The sequence below is a fragment of the Hypanus sabinus genome, chromosome 3 (assembly GCF_030144855.1).
Source record: "Hypanus sabinus isolate sHypSab1 chromosome 3, sHypSab1.hap1, whole genome shotgun sequence".
NCBI lineage: Eukaryota > Metazoa > Chordata > Chondrichthyes > Myliobatiformes > Dasyatidae > Hypanus > Hypanus sabinus.
The window spans coordinates 46,164,078-46,176,417 of record NC_082708.1 but is presented as its reverse complement, the minus strand read 5'-3'; the positions used below and the strand labels follow the sequence as shown (position 1 = coordinate 46,176,417).

Here is a 12,340-nt window from a genome sequence, read left to right as displayed (position 1 = left end):
TGGGGAAAAGGCAGGTGGGTAGAGTTGAGTCCGTGGTCAGATCAGCTATGATCTTACCGAACGTCAGAACAGGTTCAATGGGCCAGATAGCCTACTCCTGTTCTTATGTAACAGGAATTCCCAAAACTTAAGTGTCTGTAGATGAGGCTACTGGTGAGGAGGGAAGAGATTAGGCAAGTCACATATAATCAAACAAGCTGGATGAACTCAGCAGGTCGGGCAGCATCTGTTGAAATCAGCAGTCATCTGCCCGACCTGCTAAGTTCATCCAGCTTGTTTGTACATCTTGATTTGACCACAGCATCTGCAGTATACTTTGTGTTCACATATAATCAGTCCTGCTCATCATGTCCCAGAAGTGAGCTTATAATGGGAGCTTCCAAACTTGCCTCCTGTGAGAAGAATGGCTGCCTCTTTTTATCTTAAGTGTGTGAAGCTTTAAAGTGTGTGGGGATTGAGGGTGAGATTGTTATGCTCCCATATTTAAAAGCTGACCCCAACTTCATGTATGGGGATTAAAATGCAGCCCAAATGCATCTGAAGACTTGGCCAAATACAGTGATTATTTGGTGGTCAAGTTTGAAAGAACTTTCCAAACGATTAAATGGGCCTCCCATAGTTGAACTAGTGAAGCCTAATATATAGCAACCAGCATATTTAATGGTATTACAAAGGATAGAAGAAAATATTAAGTTTATTTTCATAAGTCAGAAGTTTCAACATCCTCACAAGTTATTTCAATAAGCATTTATTCTTGCTAATTATTGCATTTGGAAGTTTATCTATCACTGTTGGCTTGAACAGTTTTGCAATTGAGCCAATCAATTGCAAATGGAGTTAACTAAATGAAGTACTGGCTTAATAGCTACTCATATTAACAGAGTAATTCAAGAACAGTATATATACTTTTTAGCTGATTCACTGTGGTTGATTGTATTCGGTTGCTCTACATCTTGGCTGACCAGGCGCGTTGGATAAGAACACCCATCACCTAGACTGAATGGTAAAAATAGACAAGTAATATATTTTCATCAACAACAAAGGTAATCCTCATGAAAGTACAGATTTGAACATGGTTAAAACACTAAATTAATTTTATACATTAGAGTAATTGAATTGTACAGCATAGAAGTGGGCCCTTCACCGCAAACATGCCGACCTTTTGCCTGTACTCTGTATCATTTTATACCTTGCTCCTTTAAATGCCTGTCTAAATGGGTCTTAAACATTGTAATTGTGTCTGGCTACGCCCTGTGGCAATGAGTTCTGGATATCAATCATACTCGGTGCAAACAAAAACTCTCCCCTTAATTCTCCTTTAATTCACATCTTAAACTGACACCTTCTTGCTTTGGTATCCAATATTTTAACCACTGAACTTACCTAGGGTGCTATTAATTTTATGTGTCATTAAGAAGTGACCCTCCAACCTCCTTTTCTCTGTGGAAAACAAACCCAGTCAATCCAATCTCTCCACATTATTGAAGTCCTCCAATTCAGGGAAAATCTTGTTGAATCTCCTCTGTCTTCTCTCCAATGCAACCGTATCTTTCCTACTGTGTGCCAACCAAAACTGCACACAATACTGCAAGTACAATGTAACTAGTGTTTTATAATGTTGCAAGATAATGTCAAACTTTTATATTCTTTACCTTGACTCATGAAGGTAAACATGCCATATGCTTTCTTCACCATCTATCCATGCTGTCATGTTCAGGGAACAATGAACTTGAACTACAAGCTCCCACTGTTCGTTACCATCCTCTAGCATTCTATTTACTGTAATGTTCAAGCCCCATTTGACAACCCAAAGTATATCACTTTGCTTTTATTGAGAGGAAATTCCATCTGCCAATGCTTTACCCATTTTATTATACAAGCCGTAACTGGCCGTAGCCTTAGACAACCTTCCTTGCCCTCCATAACAGCACCAACTTTCATCTGCAAATGTAATCATATCTACTATATTTACATCTAATTCAGCTTTTATTCCTGTAACATATCTACAATATGGTTACGACCTCTAATCTGAAAGGACCTTCCAACAAAACCTTTTGCTTTCTATTACCAAACCAATTTTGGAACCAATTTATCAGCTTACCTTAGATCCCATGTGTTTTAAACATTTGGACCAGCCTTCTATGCAGAACCTTGTCATATATCTTACTAAAGTCTATATAAGAAAACATCCACCATTCTGCCTCCTTCAACATTTTCAGCATAGGGACAATTAAAACTTAAGATAAACTATTGTTTCCTTTTAATATTTATCAGCAAACATTAAAAAAAAATCTAAAAGAAGAGAAAAATCTGCAGATGCTGGAAATCCAAGCAACGCACACAGAAAATGATGGAGGAACTCAGCAGGCCAGGCAGTACTATGGAAAAAAGTACAATTGATGTTTCAGGCCAAGACCCTTTAGCAAGACTGAAGAAAAAAAAATTGAGTAGATTTAAAAGGTGGGGTGAGGGGAGACAGAAACACATAACTGATACTGTAAAGAGCTGGGAAGTTGATTGATGAAAGAGATACTGTGCTGGAGAAGGGAGAGCCTGATAGGAGAAGGCAGGCGGCCATGGAAGAAAGGGGGGAGGTGATGGGCAGCAAGAAGATAAGCCGAGGGAGAGAGAAAGGGATGGGGAATGGTGAGGGGTGGCACTACCAGAAGTTTGAGAAATCGATGTTGCATCAGGTTGGAGGTTACCCAGATGGAATATAAGGTGTTGCTCCTCCAACCTGAGTGCAGTGTCATCACAATAGTAGAGGAGGCAATGGATCGACATATCAGAATGGGAAGTGGAATTAAAATGGGTGGCCACTGGGAGATGCCGCTCCTTCTGGCGGATGGAGCGTAGGTGCTCAGTGAAGGGGTCTCCCAATCTACGTCAGGTCTGACCAATACACAGGAGGCCACACCAGGAAGACCAGATACAGTAGATGTCCCCAACAGACTCACAGGTGAAGGGTCGCCTCACCTGGAAGGACTGTTTGGGGTCCTCAATGGTAGTGAGGGAGGAGTTGCAGGGGCAGGTGTAGCACTTGTTCCACTTGCAAGGATAAGTGCCAGGAGGGAGATCAATGGGGAGAGATGTACAATGGGACAAGGGAGTTGTGTAAGGAGCGATCCCTGTGGAAAACAGAAAGTGAAGGGCGAGGGAAAGATATGTTTGGTGGTGGGATCCCTTTGGAGATGGCAGAAGTTCTGGAGAATTATGTGCTGGATGTGGAGGTTGGTGGTATGGTAGGTGAGGGCAAGAAGAACCCTATCTCTGGTAGGGTGGCGGGAGGATGGGGTAAGAGCAGACACACATGAAATGGAACAGATGTGGCTGAGGGCAGCATTGATAGTGGAGGAAGGGAAGTCCTCTTCTTTGAAAAAGGAGGACATCTCCTTTGTTCTGGAATGAAAAGCCTCATTTTGAGAGCTGATGCAGTGGAGTCAGAGGAATTGAGAGAAGGGAATGGCGTTTTTACAAGTAACAGGATGGGAAGAGGTATAATCCAGGTAGCTTTGAGAGTCTGTGGGTTATTGGTAGACATCAGTGGATAAGCTGTCTTCAGAGATAGAGGCAGAGACAGTGAGCTCAAAAATAAGGAGGGAGGTGTCAGAAATTGACCAGGTATGAGGGCAGGGTGGAAGTTGGAGGCAAAGTTGACAGAGTCGATGAGCTCTGCATAGATGCAGGAAGCAGCACCAATGCAGTTGTCGATGTAGTGTAGGAAAAGAAGGGGATGGTCACCAGTGTAGGCTGGGAGCATAGACTGTTCCATGTAGCCAACAAAGAGGCAGGCATAGTTGGGACCCATATGAGTGCCCATGGCTGCACCTTTTGTTTGAAGGAAGTAGGAGGAACCGAAGGAGAAATTATTAAGTGTGAGGACGTCCATTAGATGGAGGAGCGGGGTGGTGGAGGGGAACTGGTTGGGTCTGGCCTTGTAGGCTTTTTTAAAAGAGCTTGTAGAATAAAAATTCCATAGTAAAAACTGAACAGTTAGGACTAATTTTGAGGAAGTTAAAGATGCTGCTAGATTTAAAGTGGAGAATGGGTAAATCTGAACATTGGGGTAGAGTGGGCTATTGTATGGTAGGTTCAAAAAATCCACATAAGATGTTCAAGAGAGTTTGAGAGACGATATAGAATATGACAGATAGAATATATAGGTTGGGTTTGGCCTTGTAAAAATTCTACGCAATTTTTAAATATTTCATTTATCAGTTAGTAAATGGATTAATTTATGGCATTTCTCAAATTATAAGTGTTTCAAAATTCTAATCGCAGCTTGATTTATGTTTATACTAGGTTAATATATGACATCACTTTGATCCTTTAGCTTTTAAAATGAAATAATCAATTACTACTTTTTATTTTACTTTAAAGTTTCACAAGATAAAATATTGTTCCAGAGATTATTCTTCAAGACTTCCTTGATATAGAGTTTTGAACAGGGCATTATTGAAGTCAAGCCTGTGTTCAACAGCCATTTCCATGTGTATGGTTACTTTTGCTTTCCTTGAAGAGTACAGAGGCCAAACTGTGACATTATCATTACCTTAAGTGCGATTATTCTCTTTACTCTGAACCTATTCTTAAAATCCTACAATAAAAACCTTAGGTCCTGTAAATTTCCAAATTTTAGTTCCAAATAATTATCTTAGGCTCCCTGTTTTCATTAGATTCTTATATCCCCACAATTCTCAGCTGCCATTATGTGTGCAGGTCTAGTTTGCCATTACAATTTCTGGTTCTTCCTTTTAAAGGATTCACATTTACATCAGTACTTTTTGCAATACTTAAAGGTTCTCACAATCTTTGTACTGTTAAAGAAAATATTAAATGCTGTAAATATTCTGCCAGTCAAGTCAAGCATTTTGTGGAGAAACACAAAAAGAATGCTTTAGATTATTTGCAGATTAATATTAACAGTTTGGTTTTCCAGAGATACAGCATCTGATAAGTACTTTTCTATCTTACTTTAGATTCCCACATCTGGATCTCTGCATTTCTTCCTAAATTAATGTCATATTTTATCTGGTCTCTCTCACTCTCTTGAACACCTTATGTGGATTTTTAGAACTAAATTTAGCAGCTTCTTTAACTTCCTCAAAATTAATCATAACTGTTCAGCTTTTACAGTGGAATTTTTATTTTATAAGGGCTTTATGTACATTCCTTAAGAAATTATGATTTCATTAAATGCTTACTTTTATCTTCAGTCACACATTTAATTTCACAATCTTTCTCAGTAATCTCACCACATACAGTACTGTGCAAAAGTCTTAGACACATATATATAACTAAATGCCTAAGACTTTTGTAGAGTACTATATAGCCTACTGTTATATATTATTGTCAAATTAAAAATGAAAGAAAAAGGAAATGTATTGTTTAGAAATGTACATAAAATTAGAGCAATCCTGAAATGATTCTAAAGTAGCCAATTTAGAAAATTAATCCATCAACAACTGTTACATGTTCTCCTCTTGTTATTTTTTGGTTCTCTGCATGTTGAATCTACATTCTGATCTCTTGCAAAAGAAATCTCCCTATACCTTTATCGTTATTATCAGTGTTTTCTAACTACCTTTCTTACTTTACCTATTTAAAAAAAAGATAAAGTACCCTGAAATGACCTGCAAATAATGGCTACAAGATCAAACCCACTTGTATCTCTATTTCTTCCATCAATTCATCTACTGATAAATTCACAATACAACACTGAGAAATAATGTCTTGTTTTTGCTATTTTCTTCCCCTGATCTTAATAAGACTCCTGTCCTTAAACTGCTTGTTTTTTTTTCATTTCACTACTTTATTCTTCAGATATCTAAAATTACCTTCTGCCCCTTAATAGAGTTTAGATTAAGATTGCCAAACAATTTAAAAATAATTCCAAGTTAATCAAGGCTGTAATCACTCTATTAAACTGTGATAGAATGCCAATATTATTTAAGTAGTCCAAAGGACTCATTGATTTTTAATGTTAAATGCTCCAATAGAAAATGCTTTGTCATGATAACCGTTTATGGTACAAATTAAAATTCTTGTATCTGAATCCTGTACTGGGGGTTAAAATCCAGAGGGAGCCTGGCATTGCCAGGGTTCGCAAAAATGGCTTCCTGCAGGAAATCAAAATGGAGTTAATTGATGTTAAAATTTTGTTTTAATTAATTCCCTTTACATTAAAAGGCACAATTAGTTTGACGGCTTATTTGAATGTCCTAACTAACTTGTCTTGCCAGTGGTCCTGCATTATTTGGGGTTTTCTGTATCTGAAAGGGAAGATATGTACAAGTGTGATGTGTGTCAATTTTTTGACCACATGAACAGAGGAAATTACAATTGGGTTGGCAATCTCCACGGCAACCTCAGTTCTTCATAAATGAGCAACTGCTGATGTCACACCCTTTAATACCTGACCACTAACCACACCTCTTTAGCCTGAAGATCATCTCTGGTGTCAAACTGTAGAAACAATTCTCCGGACTAAATCATAATACCCAACCCTCTGACTTCAGTTAAAGCTTTGGTTCAAAGTTTGAATTGCAAACTTCAAACAGAGATGTGGTTATCTGGGATTATATTATTCTGCAAAACTCCCACTGGCAGTGCATTCCTACATTGACATCTCTAATGAAATTAGTTTTCAACATAACTTCATCTCATTTGTTTTTTAAATGAATTAAGACTAATTAATTGATTGGACGTATTAAACTTATGCATTTGAATATATGAATTAAAGTCTTTCCCATTCTGCAAAAAATTCTCACTCAGCAGATTTTCAACTTGCCACCAACTTAAGAATTTTGTTCACCCTATGATCTCAGATCAGTGATCATGTACTTAGTTTTTCTCTGAACCAAACATACCTTGTAAAAATAGGCAGCAGCCAATATTTTACTTGATCACCATACACCTGTTTTATATTTTTGGTAACTCCAAGACTAAATCCATTTTTGTCAGGACCATTTCGAAAAACAGGTGCTCGGAAAGCCTCTGGGGAGGGTGATAAAAGTGCCAGGTTAACAGCAGTACAATATTGTCATCAAATCAAAAATATAATATATTTTTGTAGACTGATATCCTGCTGCATAAATTTAAAGTGGAAAGTCCTTGACATTAATTGGCCAGTCACAAAAAAGAATGCTAGCATTCTCTTTTCTTGACCAAAACAATTGTAAGAAGCAGCAATGCAAAATATGATTGCTGTGTGTTTTTCATTTTGGAAGTTAGATTTGATTATTTGAGTAATTAGAGACTCTTACCTATTGTTGACCTGTTTTTGCTAACCAGCCAGCAGTGGTAACTGAAGAGTGACAGTAAACTGATGAAGAACATTGCCGCCACAAAGAAAAGAAACAAGACATGGAATTTTGCATGTGTATCTGGCAGATCACCCTATTAAAGCAAAAATAACTTCAGCTACACATAATAATTATAAACATAACTAACAGTAAGCTAATGTAGTAATTTTCTAACAGTTTTCTTTCAACACTCTACTTGCATGGTTAAATCTAACTTTTCTATATTTATTTAAAAGCAAAATGTTAAGTCTTCAGAAATACATAACTTGTTAGCAAATGGCCTGGATCATTAACTGGTTTTCCAAAGACTTAAATTGACTGTAGCTTTCTCCTAGAAAATGACAATCTTTTTAGGTTGCATCAAATATCACAGCAACCCTGCTGACTTTCATTTTAACCTGTCATTCAAGTGGGAAGTTTTGAATCCACCTGATCACCATGACATTTATAATACTACTTACAGGGTAAAAAGGACAGTAGAGTTTCTTCCAGTTCCAAGGTAGGCAATAAATTTCTTCCATTATTATAATTAGCCTGGTCCCAAGGGATCCTCCTGACCACTACCTCTTGCTCTTTCCCAACATTCCCTCCACCACCGTCAACTGTTCTGCCCAGTATTTGCTCTTTGCTTTCAAATCTGTGAATGGAATTCCCTGATCCAGATTTCATGATCAAATCCACTCCTCCCATAACGTTAATCTTTTGGAAACCAAAAGACCCCTAACCTGTGAATCAGATTGCTTGTGGTTAGTAAGTGTACTTAAAGGAGCCTTGCAATTAAATTTGTAGGACTTCTGCATGAACTGTTCTTGACCTATGCAACTCCTATTCCACAAAGAAACACCTTCCAGTCTAAAATACAGTCCAAGTTTAGTGTGCTATCCTCACAGCTATACTTTAGGTACAGCATCTGTGAAAAATCTTTTCTTAGGCTTCATGCATACAGCTCATGCACATACCTGGGTACACAGCAATGCAACTTTAAAAAAATCTTCAAATCTTAAGAGCAAGTATTCTCTAGAGTTCTGCCCATCCACCAAAACTGACCAGTGTGATTAGATGTCATGCCTACAGTAGTAACAGCAGCAGCAGCACACACAAGAGAATGCACATCTGTAAGAAGATCATCCAGCCTCCAAGTGCAGAAATGAGGGACACTTATCAATGCCCTCAAGAAAGTAGAGGACTGAAGTTCCAAGAGACAAGAAATTTAATAACTTCACATGTTTAAATTGAACCAGCAACAAACTGCAGCTGCCAACACAAACAATCCCATAGCACTCAGACAGGCACATTATACCATTACATTGCCACACATTTCCTAATACTCTTTCTTCTACTGCAAGAGAAGATAGCTCACAGTGGCAGATTGCAGCAGCTGACTGTAGAGTAAACTTTATTATGTCCCAGTCTCTCTCATTTGCAGTATACTGAATGTCACTGAATTAGCTGCATAACAACCAGTGACAAGTGATGGATTTGGCATATTGCTGAATTTTCAGGATTGTTTTTCTATAAGTGGTAGTATTTTGATAATGCTGGCTGATGGATAGTGGTCCAAAGAAAGTTGTAGGTCATCAGCCATGTGGAGCTCAGAATGTCTTCAACTTTCACACATGTGTAGTCAGCGTTCTGATTGCGCTGAAGATCAGAAGCTAGCAGATCCTATCTGCTCTATTAAATCCAACAGTAGATCAGCAATAGTTGAAGCAAGATTCACTTCTTATGTTATTCCACAAATGTGGCATACTCAAAGATGCATTATGGCAACCCCATTAAAAATTATTTGAATGTTTTAATACTTTTCATTTTTTAAAGTATTTTAAAAAATACTCAATAGATTTAAATATCTCTACCAGGGGTATCAAAACTTAGTCCTTGGCAGCCAACCTGCTATCAATTAGGATATACAGGGGAGCAATGCCTCAGGATACTATATTTGAAGCCTACTTATTCCCTGGACTCTAATTCCATCACACCTGATGGCTGTTGGGTGCACATTCTCAATCTGCTCAGCAAGCTAATTAAGGAGTCTAGTTCCTCACTAATGCATATGCAGCCTTAAATTTGTTTTTCCATTCACAGTAATAATTTGCTTGGTTTTGCTAATTTTCTCATTAGTTGTAATCTCAAGGTTGTCCCTGTTGGGAAATGTTTAATAGCAATGCCATTGAACATTAAAGGAAAATGATGAAATCTCTAAGATGTTTGCTGTAATTAGGCAAGAACTATTTTTGTGTTTGAGCCCCGAACTTAGGAGTGATTTTCTAAAGTAAATCACTGAGTTCTAAGGGATCTCTGTTAGCATTTACCACCTTCATCCTCTTCCCCTTCTGCTCCCTCTTGTTGCATGTGCACACATTTTGACATGGTTGATACAAGAAACATAAAAGGCACACAAATACTACAGCGATCTGAGTTTTCTGGACATGGAAGCTCATCATTCTCCAAGAGGCTGTTATTGATCCAAAAGCTGGAGTTTTAATTCTGCTCTCTAGCACAATTAGGACAGGAATGATGATGGCCTTTGTTCAATCGGTACAAAAGAATAATTATAATGACAGTGCAGTGCATCTGGATGATCAAGAGGAACATTTCATGCAATTCTGCTTGATGCATTTCATTGACCATAAGGATTACATGCTATCTGTCCCAGAGTTAAAAAGCCAGTAATCCTGGTAAATTTGCACATCAGAATGCTTGCTGGCCTTTATTAAAATATATATTAATGCTTTGGAAACATAAACAAGGGAAATTTTACCTAGAATGGATAGTTGTTTTATGAATAAAGCTTGGACAGCGTTAGGCTCACAGAAGACTACAGAAGACTGTGAGAAAACTTGATTGAAACACCAGGTTCTGAGAGATCTCAAAAGGGAGGGCAGAGAAGATGCTTACCTTGCAGGAGAATCTTGGACTGTGCATTTAAGAGACATTTCTTTAAAAAAAACTAAGTTTCAAGTCTTTGGAATTCTGATTTTTGAAGGGCAACGGAAGTAAAATCATGATTATTTTTAAGATAGTGGTAGATACACTATAAACAAGGGGATGAAAGGTTACTGCATGTGCCCTGTCAGAAATTAATCAGAATGCAGTGGAGACCACAGTCTGATCAGCCAAGACCTTCAAGTAAATTTGAAGGGGTGGATGGTGTAGTCCTATTTCTAATTTGTATCTCAGTTTTATTATTACTCCTTTCTGCATAAAGAATACCTGTGGTATCAAACAGACAGGAGTGAGCACAAGTTGAGAGATCTGGCATTGCCAAGAATGATTCAGAATTTTAGGCAGAGCAATCCAGACGTAGACCAGTCTCAGTTATCACTGCCTTAGGAATGTTAGCTAAATCTCTTAATACAATAAGGAAAAACAGAAAATGCCAGAAACACTCAGGTCAGGCTTAATATATAGAAAGAGAAAAAGAATTAACGTTTTAGACAGAAAACCCTTCATTAGTAATGCTTCAGCTGCGTATTTCTTGTATTTTCTGTTTTTACTTCAGATTTCTAGCATCTTTTTTTTAATCATTAACTTCTTAAACGGATACAATATTCTTCAGACAGTCACAACCAGGAATAAGTCTCTAATAAGACACGAGGTTCAGTTTCTCTTCTTCTCTCCTGCAGCAGCACAAGTAAAGGACCCAAAATAGACAAGAATCACATGCTATCTTGATCTCAGCATTTATCCAGACTTGCAAAACATTTCAAAGCACAAGACTTTTTAAAAAGTACATTTGGAGAGCATGTTATCAGCTGTTTTCCTGTGCATGACTTACAATATCCATAACTTCACAAGTGCAAAGTGGGTGTTACATGTGGATTGATGTCACCAATAGACAATAGACAGTAGGTGCAGGAGTAGGCCATTCAGCCCTTCTAGCCAGCACCACCATTCACTGTGATCATGGCTGATCATACACAATCAGTACCCCGTTCCTGCCCTCTCCCCATATCCCTTGACCCCACTATCTATAAGACCTCTATCTAACTCTCTCTTGAATGCATCCAGAGACTTGGCCTCCACTGCCTTCTGGGGCAGAGCATTCCACATATCCACCACTCTCTGAGTGAAAAAGTCTTTCTGCATCTCTGTTCTAAATGGCCTACCCCTTATTCTTAAACTGTGGCCTCTAGTTCTGGACTCACCCATCAGCTAGAACATGCTTCCTACCTCCAGTGTGTCCAATCCCTTAATAATTGTATATGTTTCAATCAGATCCCCTCTCATCCTTCTAAATTCCAGTGTATACAAGCCCAGTCGCTCCAATCTTTCAACATATGACAGTCCCGCCATTCCAGGAATTAATCTTGTGAACCTACTCTGCACTCCCTCAATAGCAAAAATGTCCTTCCTCAAATTTGGAAACCAAAACTGCACACAATACTCCAGGTGGGGTCTCACCAGGGCCCTGTACAGCTGCAGAAGGACCTCTTTACTCCTATACTCAATTCCTCTTGTATTAAAAGCCAGCATGCCATTAGCTTTCTTCACTGCCTGCTGTACCTGCATACTTGCTTTCCTTGACTGATGTACAAGAACACTTAGATCTCGTTGTACTTCCCCTTTTCCTAACTTGACTCCATTTAGATAGTAATCCGCCTTCCTGTTCTTGCCACCAAAGTGGATAACTTCATATTTATCCACATTAAGCTGCATCTGCCACTCACCCAAACTGTCCAAGTCACCCTGCATTCTCATAACATCCTCCTGACATTTCACACTGCCACCCAGCTTTGTGTCATCAGCAAATTTGGTAATGTTACTTATAATGTTACTTTTAATTTGCTAATGTTACCAGAGTACAAAGAAAATCCTACTGTGTACAAATACATAATATAACTGATTTTATGCTATAAATCAAACTGTTTTGAGTATAACAACCCCATAATACATTATTGAACTTGAGGCCCTTGCAACCCAATAATGTTTTTTTAAAATTTGTGTTGGCATGAACTATCACAGACCTGGTGGCATTGGCTGAATTTGACATGTGTTCCAGCAAAACAAACTGATAAAACTGCTTTGAATCTGTT

The 12,340-nt window shown here is 38.2% G+C and overlaps 1 protein-coding gene across 2 annotated transcripts in view; it reads right to left on the bottom strand.

The window, feature by feature from the left end:
• The window catches only part of LOC132391268 (palmitoyltransferase ZDHHC20-B-like), a 115,906-nt gene that overhangs the window by 18,803 nt on the left and 84,763 nt on the right, over positions 1 to 12,340 (bottom strand). For both annotated transcript variants that reach the window (XR_009511153.1, XM_059964210.1), the window contains exons 8-10: positions 7,266 to 7,398; positions 6,870 to 6,996; positions 907 to 996 (exon numbers count right to left, since the gene is read on the bottom strand). Coding sequence is in view for 1 of the 2 variants with exons in the window: in XM_059964210.1 (XP_059820193.1) it covers positions 907 to 996; positions 6,870 to 6,996; positions 7,266 to 7,398 (350 nt within the window). In the remaining variant the exon portion in view is untranslated. The remainder of the gene's footprint in view (positions 1 to 906; positions 997 to 6,869; positions 6,997 to 7,265; positions 7,399 to 12,340) is intronic.